This window comes from Rhinolophus hipposideros, assembly GCF_964194185.1.
Source record: "Rhinolophus hipposideros genome assembly, chromosome: 3".
Taxonomy (NCBI): domain Eukaryota; kingdom Metazoa; phylum Chordata; class Mammalia; order Chiroptera; family Rhinolophidae; genus Rhinolophus; species Rhinolophus hipposideros.
In genome coordinates this window covers 9,001,540-9,026,467 of record NC_138049.1, presented here as the reverse complement: position 1 = coordinate 9,026,467, position 24,928 = coordinate 9,001,540, and the positions used below count along the sequence as shown (strand labels likewise).

The window sequence follows — 24,928 nt, the reverse complement described above, 5'->3', positions numbered from 1 at the left end:
GCTATAACTAGTTGGCTGTCAGCTGTTACTGGTTAGCCATTGGCCACTGGTATAACTGCCGTGGCTACATTGGGGGGTTGGTTGGTTGGCAGAGAAGCAGATGGCGGATTGCACATCTTGTGGCGTCTGCTTCCTGTGTCTCCAACACAGCCACCAGCACAGTGGTATACAGTGGTATAAACCCCTTATCTATGGCTCTGTGTGTGTTCCTTTTTGGCCTAGCCATATTCTGTGTTCTTATGTGGCGAGTGGGACCAGAGTCCCCTCATGACACCCCCTCCCCCAATCTACTATCCCTCTGACATCATATAGCTGTTACAATTCCATTGACTCTATTCCCTACGCTGTACTTCACATCCCACAACCATATATATATATATATATACATATATATATATATGTATATATATATATATACATATATATATATATATATGTATATATATATATACATATATATATATGTATATATATATATATAATTGACATTCAGTATTGTTCAGCTTCAGGTATAAACTGCAATGGTCAGGCATCTACACCATCCATGAAGTGGACTCTTAACGCAACTTCTGAGGTGCTGAGCCTTTCTAGACTCTGGCTACTCCCAGTGCCATCTGTGGATCAGTAGGAAGGCATCACCTAGGAGCTCATTAGAAATGCAGAGTCTCAGCCCCACCCTCAACCTACAGCCTGAGAGTCTGCACCTAATAAGATCCCCACGTGACTCTTGGGCAGGGAGCGTTGCAGAGCACAGGGCTCACTCACCTCCTTGTTGCTTTGTATAGACCCGGAAGAAAGCCCAACCTGGCCAGTGTTTGAGGTGAGCTGCATCTAAACTTGTTTCCCCACAAAGCATTGGCTTCTTTCACCTGAGTTTTAACAGACATATACCTTGTACCCAAAACAGACTTCTTTTCCACATCGCACAACACATTCACTGAAATAATTTCTGCAGATGTTTGGGAGGCGACCACTGTGTGATATATTTAAACTCATTCTGTGCTGTTTGAAAATGCGTTGGAAAGAGCTCCGAAAGGCAAACCTTACAGGGACACTGCCTCTGACAGAACAACCGAGCAGTAGAGGGGAGGGCTTTTGTGGGATATTAATTTATTTGTTTATTAAATAGGAAGAGTACAGATATTAGAGGGATGTCCACTCCCAGCTAAGGTAAACATCAAGTCTGATTAGGTCAAACTCAAAGGTAATCACTGCCCTGGTTGGTTCCAGCAGTTTTGAATCATAAGGGGAAAACAAGCAGAGGGAAAGAACGGGTCAGCAGGGTTTCTGAGCCTGCACCCATTCTCTCCACCAAGATCTATGTCGAACACCTAATTACCAGAGTCAGCAAAAGTGTCACTTCGCTGTGGACAACACTGGGGAAAGAGCTGTTTTGGGCACCTTGTTAAGTCTGTGAGAGACCCAGGGCCCAGAAATGCCGCCAGGAGCAGTGAGTTAGTGAACAGAGGATACGTCTGCAGGAGATTTAATTAATTAGTAAAGTATGCGGACCTGAAACAGGTGTCATCATTTGACATCTCTCACTTACCTCCCCTGTCCAATCACCATGTCCTATGAATTTCACCAAATAAATCTCTCTCAAATACATTCGCTTCTCTGTATTCCTCTACCCCAAGGCCCCAGGCCGAGACCTGGCTTTATTCAGCTCTCACTTGGGACCACTGCAAAGTCAAATTCAGCCCTCCAAACCCCATCCACTTTCATTCTTTAATGCATAGTCACACTAGAACCATATAATCATATGAACTCTAAGATAAGATTGTTCTGAATCTATATAAAATGCCATTATTTTTATTGGGATTGCGTCCCGTTTAGTGATTGAGGAAGAATGGACATTGTTATGGCGTTGAATCTTCTTGTGCATAGACTTTGCAGGTTGCCTTCTGCGTACCCCAGGTCAATCTAAATTCTCTTTCTATGGCTCTTGTCCACTTAACAATTCCATTTTGTGGTTCCTTTTATACACGGAGGCCTTGTTTATACCTCTTCTAACTGGTTTTGTTTGTATGCAAGCAAGGTATTGGTTTCTACATGTGAATTTGCTCCTACCATTTTACTGAGTTCTCTTATGGTTTGAATAGTTTCTTAGTGGATTCTTTTGGGGTTTGTAGCTATACAAGAATATCTTATGCAAATAATGATAATTTTACCTCTTTCCCCGCCCCCCTTTTTTTGTTTGATTTGTAAATCCGTGCTCTCTCTCTCTCACTTGAGAGTGTTGGCCAGCTCTTGAGAGAGCCCTGATAGTAGACATTTTGGCTTGTTTCTGAGGAGTGAAATACTACCAGTGTTGAGTTTTCTGTTGAGATAGATGTATTTTCTCATGTTAGGGAAGTACCCATCATTACTTCATCAATTAAGCATTTTTACAACGGAATCTTTTAAAATTCAGACCTGATCATGTCACTCCTTTGCTTCTCATGGCTCTAAATAGGAAATTCTTCTCTCCTCCATCCCTGGGCCCTGGGCCGTTTGGTGCCTGGTCCTCACTAGTCTCATCTAGCCAGATGTTTTATTTTGTTCCCTGGCTCCAGTCACACTGGCTGCCTTGTAGCTTCTAGAGCTTGCCATGCCCCTTCTAATCCCTGGACCCTGGGACTCCTGTTCCTTCTGTCTATAATGCTCATCGCTCTGCCTCCCACCCCACCCCAAACTTCTCTGCCTGAGCAGCTCCTGCTGTCCTTCCAAGCTCATCTCAGTAGTCACTCTCTCACAGAAGACTCTCTGATCCCCTGACCTGTGTCCTTCCTCCTTCCTGGAGAGTCAGACCGTGACACGCCTTGGGCAGTGAATACCAGCTGGCCAGAGCAGGGTAGGAGGGTCTAAAGGAGGCCATCATGCTGGTTCACATTCACATGAGGAGAGCCAGGCATCGGGTGATAGGCCTGGGGGTGGGAAGGAGGGAAGGAACCCGAGAGACATCATGGAGGCGAAAGCTCTACGGCTTGACCACGGAATGGAGGCAGAGGGTAGGGACAGTAAAGGGACATCTCAGGTGTCCTGGGGTCTCTTCTTGGGTGATTCCATGGTGCCATTTGCTAAGATGGGGATTCCAAAATGAGGATCAGTTTTGAGGGGAAAAACGATGGATTTGGTTTGGGACATTCATTCAGCAATCATTTAGGGCATGCCTACAGGCACTGTGTTACGTTCTCAGTGTTCAGCGTGACACACAAGGCCAACGTGGAGCTGTTGACCTGTTGAGTTCCAGGGGCCTGTAGGCCACTGAGGGGGGAAACACTGGGTCACTGGCTGTGTGGGGCCGGAGCTGATGAGAAAGTATGACTGAAGCTTCTCATGGGGGACTCGTTTGCTGTGGGTTTGGGTGTAGAGGCTCCCAGGAGAGCGTAGAAGAACCAGTCAAAAGACAGTTTTGGAGGAAAGCAACGTTTTAAAAAATTATTATTAGTTTCAGGTGCACAAGACAAGGTAATACTTCGACGTTCATCATTTATATCCCTCACACTGTGGACTCCCCCTCCCCCATCCCCCCTTCCACTATCCCTTCGACCTCGCACCGAGCCATCACTATATATATAAAATTATAGTTGGCATTCATTATTGTTCAGCTTCAGGTGTACAGTGCAGTGATCAAGCATCTACATCTTCCCTGAGGTGGTCTCCCAAATGGGACCTGTGTCCATCAGATACCGTACAAAATCTTTACAACATTATTGATTATGTTTCTGAAATTATTTTTCAAAAACCCTGAGGCCATCTTGTGGTTACCGACTGTTTTCTAATCCCCTCACCTTTTCCCTTATCCCCCCCCCCATCTAACAACCCTCAGCTTTTTTCCTCTTTGTCCCCAGAAATGTTTCTGATCAGTTTATTCACTTATTCTTTTCTTTAGATTCCGCATATAAGTGAGATCATATGGTACTTGTCTTTCTCTTTCTGGCTTATTTCTCTTAACATAATGTTCTCTAGATCCATCCATGTTGAGGAAAACAACTTTTGAGGTGAGAGCGGAGGAACAGAGCCTTCAGATGAGACTGGAAAGGAATGGTGAAGAGGGGAGGAAAACGAAGAGGATGGGGAGCTGGAAACCATGGGAGGAGGGAGTTTCAAGAAGCAGGGGTGGAAACTAGAGTCACATCCTACAGAGGGGGTGAGTGGAAAAGAATTGAAACGGGTCATTGTGTCTGGCAGCTTGAAGGTCATTGGTACCCTTAATAAGAGTGCTTTTAGTGGAAGTAGGGACGTCATTATAGTAGGTTGAAGAGTAAAAGTTGGGGAGCCAGGGGCAGGAAGTGGTGACATCCACTGTAGACCATCTGTTCATGAAAGGGAAGGAGAAATTGAGACAACATCTGGAGGAGGAGGTAGAAGAGTCAGTAGAAAGGAAAAGGTAGAAACAAAGAGTAAGAAAGGGAGTGGCTGGAGAGCAAGGACCCCAGGGAGGGAAGGAGGGTGTCTGGAGTAGAGCAGGTGGGAGTGTTAGCCTTGGACAGGGCAGGGCCGTCCGTGTCCTAAGGCAAGGGGAAAGGCCGGAAGGAGAAAGGATGGTTGCAAGGGCGCTTGAGGGCATTCTCACCTAACGGCCTTAGATTTTCTTGGTTGGTCAGATGCCAATGAGAAGAGATGTGGAGGGTTCAAAGTTTGTAAGTGTCACTTGGTGAACTAGGAAGGGAAGCTGTCTCTAGAGGTGTCACAGGATTCCTGGGCCTCACAGATTGGAGATCATTCATGTTCTGGTGACTCTGCGCCCTGCTCTGTGGTTTCCCCCAGGGGGGAGTGGGGTTGGTGTGTAGATGGGGATGATCAGCGGGATTCATTCAGGGCTGGATGGTTTAGCAGAGAAAATGCAGGACTAGGAGGCTGGGAAGCCAAAGACAATGGCAAGAGAGAAACCAAAGTGATGACCCCCGGGTCCCGGCTGGCAGAGGCAAGTGAGGAGGAAAGGGGTCCACAGGTGTGGGGAGTCTGCCTATCGAGATACAGAGTGAGAGCTGAATTGGATTGTACTTCAGAGACGGCAGACGTGCCAGGGTTATTAATCCTGCAGGAGTGAGAATCAGAAAGGTGATACGAAATGGACCCACCTTCTGTTAGAACTTGGGAACGTCTTTTAATCAAGATCCTGTTTAGGACGTTCTGACCTGTGAGGACAATGCAAGGGTGGACTCGGGTCTTTATCTTTTCTCAGTAATAGCATGAAGGGTGACGCCAATGAAGCACTCCTGGGGGGCACTGTGATTAGAGGAACACTGAGTTCCTTCCTGGGGGCTGCTTCTGCCATCGATGTGTGCTAGTTTTGGCAATCGACTCAACCTCAATATTTTCTGCCAGAACAACTATGGAGAAGACTAAGAAACCTCTGCAAGGGCCATGTTGGAAGGTGACCAGACACTGAAATCGCCACTGTGGTGTATGTCTCCTCTCGTATGGGCAGGACCCACGCAGAGCCAGAAGGGGAAGGGCTGCAGCCCACCACACAGACGTGGCCGCCCCCGCCTGCTGGTACCTCTGGGCTTGCCAGCTTTTCTGTCCTAGGATCAGCTAGGGAGAGTGGATTGATTTGCAAAGGAGGGTAGTGTTTTTCTAAACTAGTGATCTGTGAACTGGTATCAGTCTAAAATTAGCCTGTGAAAAGATAAGCTTTAATATGTGTCATTAGATGCAATGACAAGTCATTGAGAACGAAATTTCCCATTTGCAAAAACCTCTGTGCAAATCAGGCACTCTTACATAAAAGGGTGCTGTGACTTTCTCAGTGGCTGTTTACAGCAAGCCTCTGGGTGAGCCTGAGGCCAGGCCCATTCCTGCTCAGCTTGTCACCTTCAGCACAGGCTCGAGGACAGAGGCCAGGTCTTTTGCATATTCATTACTAGCCTTCCCAGTGGATGTTGGGTGATTACCGAAGTTAATTATAGCACCTTTCCAGGCACTGGCGTGCGGTTCGGATGTGCTGGCGCTTCTCCTTACATCAAGTCCCATTTCCTTACCCTGGTTCCATCTGAGCAGTGAGGGATCTGGGTGCCCGAGCCTGCTCCTCACCTGCTGCTTGGAGGAGCCCTTGCTGTGAGCTCACTTGAGTGACATTTATAGTCATGTACCTGGTTGACAGGAACAGTGAGTCACGGTTTTCCACATTCAGTACCTTGAATTCCTTTCCTTCTTATCAAAGGGTGAGAGATTGTGTATGTGAGCTTGGGAGGGGGTGGGGAGTGCTGGTGACTGTTACTATCGAAATGACTGGACTCCAAATGAGAGTCTGAGTCATCTCCCCCTGTGTAGACAGTGGTGGGCAGTGGCAAGGAATGGTCTTGCCACTGGGGTTGACTACTACAGTGAGGAAGTTTCTGGGGACTAGCCTTCTTGGGTCTGTATAATGAGCATCTAGGCACAGGTGTCAAGTCTCCTAGGTCACCTTTTTCCAACTGAGAGATGTACTCCATTACTGGATTATGAAATCAATTTAATGGGTTGCTGGTCAGAATTTAGACTAGACTAGACTGGAATGGAATAGAAAATAGAGTGCATCTCCTTTGGTAAGGGGAGGTATTATTTTGTAAAATTTTTCTTTCTCTGTGTGTGTGTGTGTGTGTGTTAATCTACGATGTAAAAGTGCATTTATTGCTATGGATTATGGTCCAAAAGTGAAATCACTGGTCTAGGAGGACAGTAGGTCTTTAATGAGCTTTTTGGATAAAGGTCAAGGGTTATTTATTTGCTCTTGTTTCCTTGCCTCTAGCTGTGTGTAGCACACATTAGGTACCCCATGGCTAGTTGTGGAAGGAAAGGAAGGAGGGAGGGAGAAAGGAAGGAAGGAAAGAAGGAAGCGAGCTCTGACCTCACGGATCTGAAGGACTGGAATAAGGCAGGTCTGGGGTATCGCACTTCATTCCTGATGTGGAAAGCACGTCATCATCCTAGGATCTCAGCCACCATCTCTCTTCTCCTCCCTTTTCACTACAACTTCCTGAATGGCTGGAACGTGACTCAATGAAGACTCCCATAAAGATGGGTAGAGGTAACCAGCTTCAGGCCAAGAGCTGAAGATCAGAATAGTAGAGAACCATCAGGGGTCAAGGAGAATGTCTGAGAAAATGCTCTCACTGAGGTTTATGTCATTTCTGCTCAAGAGATCTCGATGAGGGACTAAGGTGTATTTGTTTCCTATTGCTGCTGCAACAAATTTCCACAAATTTATTATCTTACAGTTCAGAAGTCCAAAATGGACTTACTGGGCTAAAATCCAGTGCCGACAGGCTGTGTTCCCCCTGGAACCGGAAGGGAGAGTCTGTTCCTGGCCCTTTCCAGAGTCGAGAAGCTGCCACATTCCTTGGCTTGTGGCCTCAGTCCTCTGTTTCCAAAGCCAGCCAGCATTGGACTGAGTCCTTCTCATGCTGCCTTCTTGCTGCTCCTTGCTTCCAATTTGCCTTCTACTTTTAAGGATCCTTGAGGTTCCGTAGGGCCCTTCGAGGTGATCCAGGATAATCTCCCTATTTTAAAGTCAGCCGGTTAGCAACTTTAAGTCTGTCTGCCACCTTGATGGCCCTTTGCCATGTAACCTAACATGCTCACAGTTCCTTTGCTACGTAACCTAATATGCTCACAGTTCCAGGGGTTACGACGTGGACACCTGTGGGGCTGTCGTTCTGCCTACCACACAGGGTTCCTCCTGAGGTTGCCCATCATTGGTGGCCCCAGCCCAAGCTTTTGATTTGTGGGGAGTACAGTCGGGCCGTGAGCATCTCGTGGATGTGATAAGGGGCTTCATTCATACGGCACTAGATAGGTGGCCCAGGAGGAAGGCTGATGTGACAGCTGGTTGGGCTGGGTAAATTGTGCAGCCAGGTTGCTATACACTCTTGTGTGGTGCTTTAGCAGCGCTGTCGTGTTGCTGATCCACTTTGTGAGTTGTCTGTAAATACCAGCTGTCTTCATCTGGCTCACCTACTCCCACCTGCCAGATTGCATGTGGAACACAGGGTGAGAGAGTGAGTACGGTTGGTGGTAACGGAGAGCCTTCACCGGGCTCCGTGCAGTGTTATTTGGACGTAATCTTCAGAACAGCTGTCTGCTGTTGATGCCATGACTATTTCTATTTAGAGACGAGGCAAGCAAGGCTCAGGGGCTAATAATTCATCCAGTAGATGACTCAGCTGGTCTAAGGGGCAGGTCCTGGAGTTCATTCCTGAAGTTCTCCTCTCAGGAGCCACACAGAGAGGGGAGATCAGTGCCAGGCTCCTAGCCCTGGACGGGAACCTCTCCTGTTGGGTCAGCTGTGAGCTCAGGTTTCCCACCTTCGTAACGGGGCTGATAGTACGGGCCTCTCCATGCAACGCAAGGGAATGTCTCTGTGATGGGAGCAAGCAAAGGAGCCGCTACGTGACAAGACTTCTGTTTGGACGACTGGGGACTAATGACCTTAATATGTTGGATGGGGATGAGAAGCACGTTTCTAGGTTATTACTAGCGTGAGTTATGTTGAACTCTATGAACTATTGAAGGTGTCCGGGATTAGTTCAACTCCTTAGGAACTTTAATCTGAAGCGGTGGTCACAATAAACCAAGCAAGTACCCGACAGTTTCCATTTAGCCCTTTAAAGAAATGTTGCTTTAATTCTTTCCGTTGGACTCATGGAACAAGCTACAGAAGTGAAGGGGCTTATGAGTTGGCTCCGAAAAGTCCACAGGAAGAACCAGAGTTCACGGGCGGTTTCTTTATGTTTGTGGTGAAATTTATGTAAGGCACAGTTTGGGGCTTCTGTGCTGTGTATGTTCAATTTTTAAAATAGATGGAAAGCACTTCAGGCAAACAAAAGAACCTGGCTTTACTCATCTTTGGGTCTTCAGTACTTGACAGAGTAGATGCGTGACAACTGTGTAGAATGAATAATCACATTATTCATTCCTTTATTAATAAAATATCATTTGAATAAGAGACTATGTGGGACAAAAGAGAACAGGGTAGAGCCCTTGCTTCACCAAGCTTCCTGTCTAGTACGTATATTTGTTTATTGCTTTTTAAGGATGTTAGTAGTTGCCTAGAAGGTGGAAAGCTTATGGAAGAGTTCGTAAGTCAACTGAGATTTGACTGTGCTGAGGCTTTCCTGAGCAATCTGTTTTCTCTGTCTGGTAGCCTTCCAACAGGAGGATAATTTCCATTATAATTTAAAATTTGATTTCCTGTGAGATAGAATAATAGGTGTTAAGACTGCATAAAGGCAGGTCTGTTTTGTACTAGAAATCTAATTAGAGCTATTTCCACATGATTTTATGAATGGCAACATGGCTTTCGTGCCACTTAAACCACTGACATGAGCCAACAGTTTCAACCTATGGTGATTACTAAAGGAATGTAGAAAAATGTATCAGGAAAAGCAGCTTTTCGATGCTTTTTGAAGTTGCCATATACCCCTGACATTTAAACATGTGCTATTTTTTGGGACCATTTTTTGTGTTTTTCAATCCAGATGGTTGTTCCAAAAGGAGCATTGTCTCTGCTGATCAAGTGGGAAGGAAAGAAAAAGTTTTAAAGCTTTAAAATCTACTTTGGAGGGCAATTCTACTCTTGTCATGGGGCTGTACCATCTCACCTCCTAAGATAATAGTGTATCTGTTTCTAAGGAAGATTTTAAGTGGCCTGTGGTCACTTTTCTTTGAAAACCTTGTCGTGTGCCTGAGCAGATGGCAAGTTTGCATTTGGGCATGAAATCTGGCACATGGCTGGCATGCTCCCTTATTTCTTGAGACTTGTTTGGGTGATAAGAATTTATAATTGAATTAAGTTGTTGGCCCTTAGAACTAATTATGTCAATTTTAGGTGGGGACAACTAATTATATCAATTTTAGGTGGGGACACGTTTGTCAGCTAAATACCAAATACCAATGTGTGTCATTCCTGATAATGAAAAGCGGGTAGTTTTCTTTGAATAATTATAGCCCCCTCTTAGATAATGCTTTTTGCTTGCCTAAATGCAGAAACTCATAGGTGTTGACTAAATAAAGGAAGAAAAAGGTTACAAAAATAGTGACTGAGACAGAAGCATAGGCTTCGTGCCCTGAGAGGCTGGCCTGGGGTGCGGTGTGCAGGAACAGTTGTCTAACTGCCAGCAGACTATTTTGTCCTGGTTACAGTGGTGCGACTGGACCAGCTGAGCTCCAGGGTAGGTTCCAGCTCTAAAGATTCTCTAATTGCATGGCTGGGATACTTAAAGGACAGGTTTTGGTAACAGCAGCAGGACAAGTGGCATGTGCAAACCTGTGCACAGAAGCACCCACTCACGATCCAGGCACAGCTGGTGGCCCTCCATGACCTTGACACATGTCCTTTTCCAATGGAGATGTTAACACACTGTGATATGACATGTGCTGCGAAAATGGAGGCAGCTTTGATGTCTTCCAGTGGCTGGCTGGCATCTTTCCTGAGGGAGCGCTGGACTTTTGGTTAAAGGAAATAGCAGTGACTAGGAAAAAAGGAGACCCAGCCCCTCCACACACGCACTTCGTTCCCCTTCCCCATAATTGCCTCAGCGTGTGACTTAGCCAAGGGGATGCATCGTAAGTAGCTGTAGGCCCAGAGGACTCTGGGACGGTGCTCTGGCTTGCTGCTTGACAATTGCCAAGAGATGTGCTAGAGGATTTTAGAAGAATACAGCTCAGAGAGGACAACCTCCAACAACAAAAATAAAATAGAGAAAAATAGTATTATAGCTAATGTATAATTAATTGCCAATAAGCTAAAAATAAGAGAAACTAGCTTATAGAATTATAGAATATATATTTATAAATGATGTATTTATATACAATGGCTCTATTTTATTTTGAGGTTAGGGTCATGGGACTCTCTGATGTCCTGAATAGACTAGGGCTGGGGGAATGTAAATCCCTCCCGGTGCCCCCCCCAGCACCCTCCAGCCAGGTGAGAGCCCCCTAGGGACCTGCCGTGTTTCATATCAGCCCAAAGGGCAGCCGTGGCGCTAGCGTTCTCCTTTCTTCTGCTCCGTACGCCCTGTGAGGACGTTAGCTAATAAAATGATTTCAGCATGGTGGTGGTCACTTCCCACTAGTTCTTCTAATGCTCCGAGGTGCCCTGAAAGATTGTATCTGGGTCACTGAAAACACAATTTTATGAATCATTTAGGCCACAGTAATAGCTTCAGTCGGGCTTTCTTTCACTCTCCTCTGGGTACTTTCAAAATGGATCTTTCACCCAGTTTTATTCAGTTTATCAGATTTTCGTCAGTGTGGAGGAGGCCACATGAAGATGAGCATTCAACAAGCTCTGCATTATGGGAAGAGCCAGGTGTTTCTTTTTTGTTTTTTTAAAGGCAACTCTGGTCCCGTCCCTTCATTTATAGCGCCCATGGAACGATTTGCCTAATGAAACTGGACCTGCCCCACGATGGAGAGAATCCTGCATGGCATGTTTCGTAATGGCTCTGTCTAGTTTGGCTGTAGTCTCGGGAGAGGGGACCTGCTCAGCGTTTCCATTCTTGGACTGCCCACAAAGCCTTAGAGAATGAGCTTGTGGATTTCTCCAGCGGCTCATTTACTTTGACGGTTATACAAAGGCGTCATGTAAACTGCTCGTGCCATCACTGAGCATCGAGCATCTCCACCATCATGCTTGTAGCAGTGTGTGATCTCATGGGACGGAGTTGCCACCGCAGGTCCTCAGGGTTACGTCTGCTCGTCCCACTGAATCCTCATACTGATCTTAAGAGCTTCACAGATGGCGAAACTGAGGCTCTGTGAAGTCACCAGGTAGTAAGAGGGAGGTCGATGGTGTGAGTGCATATGTCCTGCCCTTGGGGAGCTTGCTTCCTAATCCGGGAAAATTAGGTAAGTGTGTAAATCAGGAAGATGGCAAGAGTGAAAGGAGCATCATGGGAAAAATGCTAGCACATGTGGACATGTGATTTGAGAGGGGAGGGAAGGGGCTGCTCCAGAAAGCTTTCCTATTGGGATGAACCTTAAGGATAGGCCGGGACGTAGACAAATATGTGCTTTCTTGACCTACGAGGTATAATCAAAAAATACAGTGAATGTTTAAATTTTAAAAGAAATTTATTACAGTAAAAGACACAATTCCTCTCAAAATTAGTCCCCCTCGCTTTGAACACACTCATCCCATCATTCTTGCCACTTTCTGAAGCAGTCTGGCAGTCCTCTTTTGTGAGTGTCTTTTGTTGCACTGTCTTGGCTGCCCTGATGTCCTGAATCGATTCAAAATGTTTTCCTTTCATGGTCATTTTGACTTTGGGGAAGAGCCAGAAGTCGCAAGGTGCCAGATCTGGTGAATACGGTGGATGAGGACACACCGTAATATTTTTATTTGACAGAAATTTTCATACCAGAAGTGGTGTGTGACATGGAGCGTTGTCATGATGGAGGATGAAGTAAAGACACTCATGAAAGAGGACTTCCAGAACTGCTTCAGAAAGTGGCAAGAATGATGGGATAAGTGTGTGTGAAGCGAGGGAGAGTATTATTTTGGTGGGGGATTAATGGCACTGTCTTTTACTGTAATAATTTTTTTTTATTTAAACATTTACCATATTGTTCATTCACACCTCGTGTGTCTGTCTCTAGCGTTAGACATGAGCTCAGTAGGGCAGGGACTTGCCCCCCGACCCCAATTCTTTTTCCCTTTCTGTGCTGTATCCTGAGGGCCTGGCAGAGTGCAGAGAGCCTGGCACCACAGGAGGTGTATGCTAAGTGTGTACTGTTTGAATGGATGGTTGGGGTGGACGTGGACATGGGGGAGATCTTAGGCGAGAGAATAATGTGGGTGTGAAGCGCTCGCTGGGACAGAGTCTGGTTTATTTTTACTGGTGTCCTGGACAAGAGGAGGGCAGCAGCCAATGAGGGACAAGTAGGTTGATGTCGCCCTGTGGGAGGCCTTTGATGCCAAGCTAAAGAGGCCAATTTGAGACTCCTGCCAGGTGTTAGCTGTGAGGCCTTGGATATCTTATTTAATGTTTCGGATCCTCCCTTTCTTCCTTATTTGGAAGATGGAGACAGAGAAGATTATGAGATTGTTTAGAAGATTAAATCACATAAGACCTGTCGAGTGTGTAGCCCCATGGTGACACACAGTAAAGTAAGTGCTTGGGGATAGCTATTACTGGTATTCTGAATTCACCAGGCCATGCAGAATGCTGCAGCTGTGTGCAAGGGACAGGTGGGGGTTGGGCTTCTAGGTAAATTCATCTGGCAGCAGTAGGATGGTTTGCAGAGACCCCACAGGAGATGTGAAGGTGAGTTAATACTCCTGTTAATACTGCAGTGGCCCAGATGAGAGGCCTCAAGGACTTCAAGTGGAGGCTATAGGAAGAATGCAGGGTGGGGGGGTATATGTGCCAGAGACCCCATGGGGGCTGAGTAGACTTGGTGACTCACTAAACATGAGAGTGAAGGTTTGCATCTGATTCCCGAGGGAAATAAAGATCATATTCATGGAGAGAGGGGAGCCAAACAGGTTTGCTCTGGAAAGTTCTTTTGGTGTGGGTCGTGTTGCTTCCACAGTGCCTGTGAAATTTCCAGATGTCAAACTTCCAGAGAGTCAGGAAATGGCATCCTGGAACTCTGGAGGGCAAGGGGGAAGGTGGGTCATATTCCAGGATGGCAGCTGGGCTGCGGACAGGCCTGTGCTCCCAAGAAGGGGCGGGCGTATGGCAGGCGGTAGGGGCTGGGGAGCGGAGGAGGCTTTCACCTGCCAGGTGAGGTTGGTAATGAAACATGGCAGCTGCTGAGAAAGGGCAGGGGTCATGCATGTCACATGGTGACAACAACTGGCCTGCTTGCATGGCCCTGACCCGTGACCACTGGTCTTCCCATTGGGCCCAGGTCTTGCTCATAATTGGTGTGGCCTGAAAGAGGGTTGGTGAGGCTGGGGTGCAGCAGTAGGAATCCAGCCAATGCCTTTGCTAGGGGATTGTTGTTCCCCATCACATGAAGTTTTACACAGGACAGCACATTTTCATTTTCAGATAGCACCCACAGAGACAGAGCAGGAACACCAAAGTAGGTTAATGGATGTGTCCTTCATAAGGAGGCCATTTCCTCTCCAGAGGACACCCAGCTTCTCTTTATAGTGGTGTCGTGAAAACCGCGTGTGCTGAGCTACGTTCATGAGTCTCTTGGACAAGCCCGCGCCCCGTTCTTTCCCCAGTCTTAGATGGGTTTGTCTTTGCAGTGAGATTGACGTTCTTAATCTTTTTTAAAGGAAGCAATGAGTCCCCTTCCCAGAAAAATTCCTGATGTGCTTATATATATATATATAGCATTGGACCCATTCAGCGCGTTCATGGGTCCTCTGAATATTCCAGTTTGAGAATCTTTCCTTAAAAGGCTCAAACTCAGTGTTTCCTTGTTACTAATAAAACAACCTTCTACGTTGGGGTAAAATGCATTAAAATATGTATTACTGAAGGCTGCTACCTCTTCTGTGCAGCTATCTTGTTGATTGCTATGGGATAATAAACCTGTACATTTAAAATTGGGAAAAATCATCCTGGGAATGCTATAATTCAGTCTTCGCCACGTGAACTGATGGGATCACGGAGGCTGGATTTTTGAAGAAGGGAAAGCACAAATTGGTTAAATTTACAGACCTTAGTGTTTCTACAGGATGATAGAGTAAAAAAAGTACATCCAGGTCCATTTTCTCTTTATTTTATAAATTATTTGGTTTTCTTAAAAGGGATTAGGCTAGTTCAAAGTTATGTGTACTGAACTTTCATGTACTTGAAATTTAAAAAAAATTGTTTTTCATAACTATTTTTCAATTACAGTTGACAGACAATATTGTGTTAGTTTCAGGTGTACAACATAATAATTAGACATTTGTATAACTTATGAAGTGATCACCCTGATAAGTCTAGTACCCAGGGTTATTACAATATTATTGACTATATTTCCTATGCTATACCTTATATCTCGTGACTGTTTTTATAACTGGCAATTTGTGCTTCCTAATCCCTTCCCTTGTTTGACCCATTCTCCCCTCTGGCAACCATCAAAATGTTCTCTATATCTATGTCTTTGCTTCTGTTTTGATCATTCGTTTATTTTTTATTTTGTTTTTATAATTCCACATATAAGTGAAATCATGTTGTATTTGTCTTTCTCTGACTTATTTCACTTAGTATGATACCTTCTAGGTCTATCCATGTATCATGTAAGTTTTTTATTAAAGTGAAATATACATAACATCAAATTTACCATTTTAACCATTTTTAAGTATACTGGTCAGTGACATTAAGGATCTCATGTAGTTTTAATTAATTCTATATGAGATTTTTTCTAACTCTTCAAAAAGAAATGAGAGAGTAGAAAAGAGTGTAAGAAACTATTTACTCAGGAAAATATACTTCTTGAATGGGATGCTGCGTGTCACAAACCTGGGCTTTTTGGGCAAGAAGAAAGCAAGCATTTAAGATAGGAATGCTTTATGGAAAGTTCTCATAGATTCTAGAACTAGGATTGTTTTTCATATGAAGTGATTTTTTTTTTTTTTTTGTTTCGCTGGAGGAGTTAGGAAATCTCGAAATTAGCCAAATAAGAGAATTTTAGAGATGGCAAGATTAAACTCTGGCCTTTGAGTTGCATTTGGAAGTATGGGAAGTCAGTGAGACTCTTGAAAACAAATGTCAGGTGTAGACAAATCTCCATTTTTCATCAGCTGAAGTTAACAAATTATCTTCCCAGTCATCTACAGTGCCCCACAATGCTGAAATCCCGTGTGAATTTGCAAATGTGAGAATCACCATAGTAACATCTATCTTAAACTTTACATGTTAACATTGTTAGTAAAAGACTCTGGTGCCTTTATAAAAAGACTTGCTCGGGGAATAAAAAGAAACTTTTTCCTTCTATTGTACCACAGGATATTCCTCCCTTATCCCGAGCATTGTTTCTGAAATCCAAACGTCTGGATGTCATATTAGAAGCAGCCAAAATATTAGTGTTGGTGTCAGAAAGTTAGAATACTATTTGCAATAGCAGTTTCAGCCCCAACTGTGGAATTTATGGATGTAGTTAGCTATGGGGGATGACAGTGGGGAAAGCTTTGGACAAAAATGCTTCGTAAGTGATCACTTCAGGGTGTTGTCCAGACTGTACTAAACTCCAAGAGCTGAATTCGTCTAGAATTGAGCATTCATGCTGAGTTAGCGGCTTCACCCCTAAAAGAATCACCGTGCCAACCAAGAGTCTTTATTGCAGTGAGTACGAGGGTCACTGAGTGACTTTAACACCCTGTCACTTAGGGTTGGTACAGGTCATCAGCCAAAGAAGCGTTGTCATTTTCCCCATTTAGTGTAGTCATTTACAAGTCTTATTTCCTGCTAAATATTTCCTTTCTTAATTCTCAAAACACCTTAGGGCCCGTAAGAAAATAGCAACTACAATTGCAGAGCACTAGAAATTCCTTTTAAGAACTTGTAGAAGTTATGAGAAACTTTGTCAAGTTTGGAGAAGGGTGGATTCTAAGATAATCTCTTCCTAAAAGGAAAAGGGGCAGTCCCGGTGGGTATTGATTTATAGCTTAACTTTATTCGAGAAGGCACTAAGTTAGATAAATAAGCCCTTTACACACAGGCACTGAGACGTGCCCCAGGCCCTCAGACGTAACCGTTGGGACTCCAGGAAGAGCAGGAGGTGCTGACCTAATGGGACATCTCCATAGGGGAGTCTTGCAGAGTTTCTCGCTAAGAAAATTCTTCTCACTGGACTAAGCCTGATGGAAGGAACAGGCAGAGTGAAAACAAGATCCTTTTCTAGTCCACCCAAGGATCCATTTTAGAAGACAAGGTATTCATACATGAACAGTAAAATAATGAAAGCTATGGGATCCAACGGAGCCACGTGGGAAGGGGAGAAGCATCAATTAACTGGGAATTTATTAGGTCCTTTTAGTCTTCAGAAAGGCAAGATGAGTAGTGGCTAGCAGCAGGAGCTCTCCAACCAGCCTGCCTGGGTTCAAATCCCGGCTCTACCACTTACCAGCTGTGTAACCTCAGGTGTACTGCTTAACCTCTCTGTGCCTCTCAGTTCCCCCATTTTAAAAGGAGAGATAATGTTAGGACCCCGATACGGAGGTTGAAGGATTAACTTAGGTAATAAATATAAAGTGCACGGCTCCCAGTATGTGGTATGTAAGTGTTTGTTATAATTAAAATTCTGTGACCTTATCATGTTTATCAAAAAATCCAGACTACCCGAGAGACTGAGAGTGTGTTTAGCTTGTTGACATCAGGGTACAGGGCCTTCTTCCAGGGAACTTCTGCAAAGCTTGGTGACCGGTCAGTCGAGAGGCCCTAAGAGACTACCTGTCACTCTGAGGGTTCTGAAATTTCAACATGAATATTTACAAAGTGTTCACTCCCCCAAGCACTGCATTTGCCAAATATCAGTTACTTCATTTTTTTGAGGGGTATTTTCTTGTGTCTCAGATTTGTACAAAGAGCTGTGTTAGCAGGCAGTGTGTATCAGAATAGAAGAGGCGGTGCCCTCTTTTATCCGTCCATGTTTTCTTCCCAGTCTCTCTCCACAAGAGGTTGATGCAGTCACTGGGTGATAAGAGTGTAGGTTCTACAGTTACACTGATTACTGGCTGTGTGACCCAGGGCAAGTGATCTAACTTCTACAAGCCTTAGTTTCCTTATCTGTGACATAGGGCTGATAATGAATTTACCTCAAACATTGTGATGATTTTAGAAAAAGGGAAAGCTTATTTAAGATATTGCCATTGGGGGAATCTGAGTGCCTGGGACGTGTGGCCCCTCTGTACTATTTTTGCAACTTCCTGTGAGTCTATTTATTGAGTATGGATGTTCTCTACTAAATATTTTATATGTCTTCTCATTTCATCCTCAGATCAGCCCTGTGAGGTAGGTCCTACGGTTACCCCCATGTTACAGAATCTGAGTCCAATAACCAGTGAGCCACTTAATCTAAGGTCACCCCAAGTAAGTAGCAGTGCTGGGGTGTGCTGAAGTCGTGCATTGACCCTGCGCTATGGGGCTGTCCTGTGAGATCAGAAAGGTGAGCTCTGAGGATGACGACAGAGGCTCCTTCTTTGTGCCTTTACTTTGTACTTCATGCCAGGACAGAGAAGCTTCACACACATCCTGGAACTTAAATGTGCACTACCAGCTAGAGTTATTTAGTCTATTTTCAGTAACCCGAATGAAGCAAAGGCGGGCATGTTTATAACATTTACAACTAACACCAAAGTTGGTGGGTTTGTCAATATCTTGAAAGATGGGAACCAAGTTCAAAGTGGACTTGAAATCTGTGTATTAGAAACTATCCATCACCACAGCAGTGGCTTGGCTGAGACTCATTCAAACACAACTCCCACATGGGAGAGAGGGCCATGGTTGCAGACAATTGTGCTCTGACAGATCTGGGCCTCTTTTTGGATGCCAATGGAAGACTGTGGTGCTTCCTTGAGACACACGTACTTCAGTGGATTAATGGCAGCATGCCATGGTCAGATCAGGGGGTTATTTTCCCTTCGGCCATATTTCAGACCCTTATCAGAATACTGCGTTCAGTTTTCTTATTCAGTTTCAAAGGGAATATGAAGTTGTGTGGAGAAGAGCGGTAAGAGAAACCCAGGCTGCTGTAGCCATCACAACTGGAAACTAAGACCAGTGGGTGACCTGCGGTCCTGCTCTTACTTGGCATGTGTGAGGATTTCTTCTTTTTCAGCCAGTGGCTTGAGGTTTTCTTTAAAGAGTGTCTTGCTGTTGCTAAGGCTGCCTCTTGAGTTCCAGTCATCTTAAAGTTTGTGTCCAGAAGAGCTTCCTTGTTTCTCGCAGATGTTGACCAGGCTGCTCAGTCTCCGAAGAACATGGATGGGCTTAAGGAGTTCTCTCGAATAGCCGCCTCGGTGTTTGCAGTGGCCCATGGTCATTGTCGGGTCAGGTCACTATGGTTTTTATTGTCCCTGCTTTTTAAAGGAGGACATGGACTCTCAGGTGCATGGCAGGGCTTCCCCACGTCTCCATGTTACCTTTCCAGGGATTCAATCCTGAGTACACTCAATTCCCTGCTCAGAGAGTGATGGCCCTGGGTGATTTCCCTAGTGCAGCCATTCTGTTTCACCCCGCGTTACAGAACCTGCAGGTGACGTGACTGGATATTACTCACCTCCTCCACTGCTGTCTTGCGTCCAGACCTCCACCATTTCTATCGTCATTACCTCCTGATGGGTCCCTCCCACCCCCACCCCATCTGCAACCCACTTCTCAGCATAGCAACAAGAATGATCTTTTAAAATACAAGTTGGCTCATGTCACGTCTCTGCTCAGAATTGTGGGAGCCCTTGCAATGGGTGGGAAGAGCCTGAGTGAGCTCTCCTGTCTGACCTGCCCCCGCCAGCCTCAGTCCCCACCCGCTCCCCGGCTTCCTCGCTGCTCCCCCCACCTCCACAGCCACCCTCTCGAAAGTGGACACCTCCTGATGCTCGTATCCCCCTTCCCTGCTTTATTTTTCATCTTTATTTTTATCGATATAATACATTTTTACTTTTTTTTTTTTTATATAACAAATTTTATTATATATTCTAAAGTAGTAAGGCACAATTACATGCAGTCAGCATTGGGTAACTTGGAGACACGAATGTCAACAATTTTAGAACAGAACTCTTACATGATATATAAGGTTTGCACTGCTGCTGTGCCTCTGCAGACGAGCATTTCAAAGCTGGCCTTCCCAGTAGTGGCATCAGAATCACCAGGGAAAGCTTAAATCAACAGATTCCTGTGCCCGTACCCCAAAATTCTGAATTCAGAAGGTTTAAGGCAGGGCCTACGAAGCTCTGTTTTTTGAAAAGCTCCCTGGTTGATGTACAGTTGACCCTTGAACAATGTGGAAGTAAAGGGTGCCACCGCAGTGTGGTCAAAAATCCACATGCAACATTTGACTTCCCAAAAACTTAACTACAGTCTGCCCTTCATATCCATGGGTTTCACATACACAGATTCAACCAATCACAGATCAAAAACAATATTTTTGATCTGAGATTGGGAATCCGCAGATGCAGAGGGCCAACTGTACTAACAACTTACTGTTGACCAGCAGCCTTATAACACAAAGAGTAGATTAACACATATTTTGTACATTATATGAATTATACACTGTATTCTTATAATAAAGTAAGTTAGAGAGAAGAAAATGTTAATAAGAAAATCATAGGGAATAGAAAATACATTTACGTATTTATCGAAAGAAAAATTCCATGTATGGGTAGAACCGTGCAGTTTAAACCCATGTTGTTCAAAGGTCAACTGTATATATATGTACAACCAGGCTCTGGACTACTGATGCAGAATACAGTCATTTTTTTGGATCTGGTTGGTTGAAAAACAGTGAAACCACAGTTAAAGCACACTGACTTTTTTCACTCCCTGAAATTACCGATTAGGTGGTGGGGTGTTGAGTTTTACCAAAAAAAGGATTTCTCAGGTGTGGTCATGGCTTCAGAGAGCCGTCGGCATGCCCCAGGTCGTGGATGGCCTTGTTCTCCAGCAGTTCCTTCTTCTTGTCACTTGGTCTCACTGCGTTGTTCAACATCGCTCTAACCACAGTCACCACTGGCACAGAATGCCCACTGGCCCAAGACTGCGGTAAGGAGCCAAAGAATTTCCTAACCAACCATTCACTTGGGCGAGATTCTTCCCTATCACATAACAGAACTCCAGGCCGAAATATGGAATAACGATCAAATTTTAATTCTTCCACCTTATCTTCCACTTCTCCCTTAACTTGCAGATATAAAAAATTGCTCGACTTATCAGCTCCTTTAGAGGACAGCAAGTTGAAATGTTTGCACCCTCCAGCTTTTGCCAGCTCGGCAGATTTCAGGACATAATCTCGATCAACACGAACAAATCCCTCCGCCCCGGCTTTTTTTCTGGTGGTACCCAGGCAACAGAATCCAACATCATGACCTTGAAAGGCAGCAGCATAGTCATCCAACTTTTCAAAGTCCACCACTTCTTGATTCACATTTTTATAAGCTTCCTCATCAAAGGTCAGTTTCCTCCGGCCAATGACTGTGACTCTGGAAAACAGGCTCTGTTCCAGGATTTCTCTTAAGAGCACTCTGCCGGTTTCCCCACTGGCGCCCAGAATAAAGACGGACTTATTCTGCATCTTGAAGTCTTCCCGAAGCTTCGGCAGCGCCTCTGTCCCGGCCATGCCCAGTCGGTGGGCGCCCCTCCCAGGTCCGCCTCAGGTATCCCAGGCGAACAAGCCCGTGCCTGCTGCAGTTAGTCTTCCGGGTCCATTTTTACTTTTTTTAACTTGCTTATTCCTTCTTTCAATGAAAATGTAGGCTTCTTGAGGGCAGAATTTTAAAATCTGTCTTTTCTCTACTGAATCTCAGTGTCAAGAATGGGGCCTAGTTGTAGTAGGTGCTCAGTAAATACATGTTGAATGAATGATGAATAAAATATTGTTCATAGTATAAGTCCCCTGAAGGCAGCTTTGTGGATGAACCTGGTACAGTGCCTGGCACACGGTATTCGTTTATCCTTAGTAAACATCTGGTACCTTCAACCCGCAAACAGGACAATTTTCTGCGTTAGAACTTGAGCTGTTTGCAGAGAGAGAAGTGCTGTGTGACTTATTAAGGTCTTTCCTGCTTCCAGGGTCTTTGACCATTTCAGTGCTAACCAAGAATGAACCTAACTACCCTGCTTCCCTGAAAATAAGACCTAGCCAGACAGTCAGCTCTAATGTGCCTTTTAGAGCAAAAATTAATATAAGATCCAGTCTTATTTTACTATAAGACTGGGTCTTAATATAATATAATATTTTAATTTTTGCTCCAAAAGACGCATTAGAACTGATTGTCTGGCTAGGTCTTATTTTCGGGGAAATACTGTAATAGTTCCCCAGACTTCCATTTCTGCCCCTTAGTTTTGTGTCTGAGAATAAGTCTCTAGTGGATGTTGAAAAGAGGGGCCTAGCACAGTTTTTTAGAAGTGGGGGTCATGGCAGAGCCGGAAAGTAGATGTCACATTTTGTCTGGAAGGATTGCTTGTGGCTGAGATCTTTATAGGTTTTGCAAATCCTGTGTTCTGTCCCAGCCGGTTTCTGATATTTGAGAAGCGAGCTCTTCAGCTGGAAGTTGTTTCCAGGCAGACACTAAATACTTGGTCTTATTTCCAAATTTCTGTTAATTTGGTTATTTGTTCTCTGAGGCTGTAGCCCCCTCATCTTGTACTGCTTCTGCAAGTGTTAGATTGGCAGATGTGTTGCGTGGGAGGAAGGAAAGGAAATTTCCTATGTTAACTTCTTTCTGACTAGCGCAGTGCAAATCTAGACACAGCCTCTTGTATAAAAAAGTAGAGGATAAAAGGGAAAAAAGAAAAAGGTGTGTGTGTGTGTTATTTCTATACAGAAAAGACCCCCTGTCATGTAAACCCGAGTTCAAAACATGTATGGACTTCATTGGACTTCATTTTCTTCTTCTTCATATATAGGATCTCATTAGGAAAGAAGGTCCCACATGTCTCAGCTACAGTAGTTTATAGGTTAATGAAGAACATTTGGGGAAGTACTATTGCTAAATGAAAAATAGCATAAAATAGCTTTCCTTGATGACCAGGGGTACAGAACTAATAACTACTGACTAATAGTCAATAACATACATTGAATTCTTACTCAGTGCCAAGATCTATGCCTGAAGCTTTACGTGCATGTCTCCTTATTCCTCACGACAAGCCGATGAGGCCGATGCTCTTACAGATGCAGAAACTGAGGCCGGGAGAGGTCTTGCTCAAGGTCCTACAGCCTCTGTGTGGTAGAACCACATGTTTAGAGCTGGCAGTCTAATTTAAGAGGCTCTGCTCTTACTGTACTAACCCGCCTCCCTAGGAAACAGGAGAACAACTCTTAGGGATGTAAAAAGGTATTCTGTATTTAATCCTCTCCTCCCTGGCCTATTCTACCCATCTGCACACCTAAATGCACATATGAGTAGTAATAGTACCATTTACTTTGCCCCAAATGAAAATAACCTTTGATTTCAGTGAAACTGACATAACTTACAGCAACAGAATACTTCCTGGCATACAGGTGGTTCTAGCATCGTTCCTGACATACAGGGGGTGCCTGGCATATAGAATTTTCACATGCACAATGTTTGATAATGATCAGTACTAGAATGTCTAGATTAAACTAGAAAGGAAGCTTAGGTAATTGAGCTCTCCTTAGCACAAATTGGCCTGAACAGTCCAGCAGTACACCTGTCTAAAGACTATTTCACATCCACCAGGCGAATGGTAAATTCCATCAATTACTGACAACCATCCAGTTTCCTATATGGTTGAAAATGGCTGAAGCATGTTGAGTGTCACTTTGGTCACCTGAGCCCTTCCAAGGAGCTGCAGCAGGACCACATTTGTGCAAGGAAGTTGAAGGTCAAACCAACAGTCCTGAGACTCATGACTTGGCAGTGTGTTAGTCAGCTTTGCTGCTGTAACGCACAGTTCCAAAAGTTCACTGGCTTTCAACAACACTGTTTATTGCTTGCTCATGTAATGCAGGGTTGCTCTTTAGGCTGCGTGGCTATGCGTGGAGGGCCTGGAGGGTCATTCCAGGAGCAGAATCTACCTGGACATGCTATTCCCATGGCAGAGGGCAGAGCAAGATGCCACACCAAACCACAACATTGAATTTAAAGCTTTTCCTCCGATGTAGCAGGTGTCACGTCTGTTCACTTTCTGTTGGCCAAAGCAAATCCCATGGCCAGTCCGGATGGTGGGGCCAGAGGTGTATTCTACCTACCAGGATGCACTGCAGGTCATGTGACAAAGGGGGTGGGGAATGTAGTCTTCTTGGGGGTGGGCATGGTGGGAGGTGTGCGTATAACCCTGCAGAAGCTGCCAGTCTGCCCCGTCTCTTGGCCCATGTAAGTGGGAAGCTGCATTGACGTTTCCAGCTTTGTTTAGGTATTTGATCTTGGTTTGGAAATATACTCTGTGCAACTGAGTTCGCAATTCCTTGCTCTCACTTCCAGGATCTGAACTCTCTTTAGAGCTACTTCAGGAACCCTAGGAAACAGCGCAGTGGTTGAGTCTCCAGTGTCTTCTACGAGAAGCTCTGAGAACTGTCTTGACTGGAGAATCATAACCGTGACTTTCAGAATACTTGGGGCCCGTGAGTTTGAATAAGTGTGGTCTCCCACCAGACTGAGGCGTCACGTAGCCCCGGACTCAGTCAGAGCCAGAGCCCCAGTCAGAGGAGGTGACCGTGGGTTGACAGGAATGCCCTTGCCTGCAGGGAGGCAGGTGGCTGCAGAGCAGAATCCGTATCTCTGGGTCACAGGGAACTGGCGTTCATCAGGCCAACAGGATTAAATTGGGAGGGTGGGCGGAGAACTCACCTGGAAATGGAAGCTCTGGGGCATGGAGGAAAACTTCTCTGGGAGTAAGGCCATAAGGCACATTCTTATTTAACCTCAGATAAATTTTTCAGAGATATCCGGAGCCAACTTATTTTAAAAAATGTAAATAGCATTATTTATTCATTTAGTCAATAGACACTACATTCACAGTGTTCAAAATTCAAAAGGGACAAAAGAGTATTCCGTGAGATGTGTCCTTCCCTCCCTGTCTCCCAACTGCCTTCAGTCCCACGCATGGGCCAGTATTCATTTCCTGTGCATTTTGAATCTTCCAACAGGTGTTACATTTGAATCTGTTTGTTCCTTGGTACAAATATTTCATTACTCAATTATACTATAGGAAAAGTATTTTGTGTTAATTAAATGTCTTCACTCTCAACTTTAATGTAAGAAGATGAAGTTTATAAAAAGAAGTGGTACAGGCCCGAGTACTGAGTATTTTAAAGTTGAGCATTAGCATAAAGTTAACTCATGATCCAAATCTTTCATCCTTGAGATGCCTCAGTTTTATTAACTAAAATTGTT

At 44.7% G+C, this 24,928-nt stretch overlaps 2 protein-coding genes across 3 annotated transcripts in view; one reads left to right on the top strand and one right to left on the bottom strand.

Annotated features, from left to right (window-relative positions):
* ZDHHC14 (zDHHC palmitoyltransferase 14) overlaps positions 1 to 24,928 on the top strand; it is a 263,676-nt gene that overhangs the window by 39,204 nt on the left and 199,544 nt on the right. The window lies entirely within an intron of this gene.
* On the bottom strand, positions 20,320 to 21,189 carry LOC308495841 (oxidoreductase HTATIP2-like; the record flags this gene model as incomplete). Its single annotated transcript, XM_081044311.1, has 1 exon — positions 20,320 to 21,189. One exon carries the CDS (start codon positions 21,187 to 21,189, stop codon positions 20,461 to 20,463), a length of 729 nt encoding a protein of 242 aa, XP_080900437.1. The 3' UTR covers positions 20,320 to 20,460.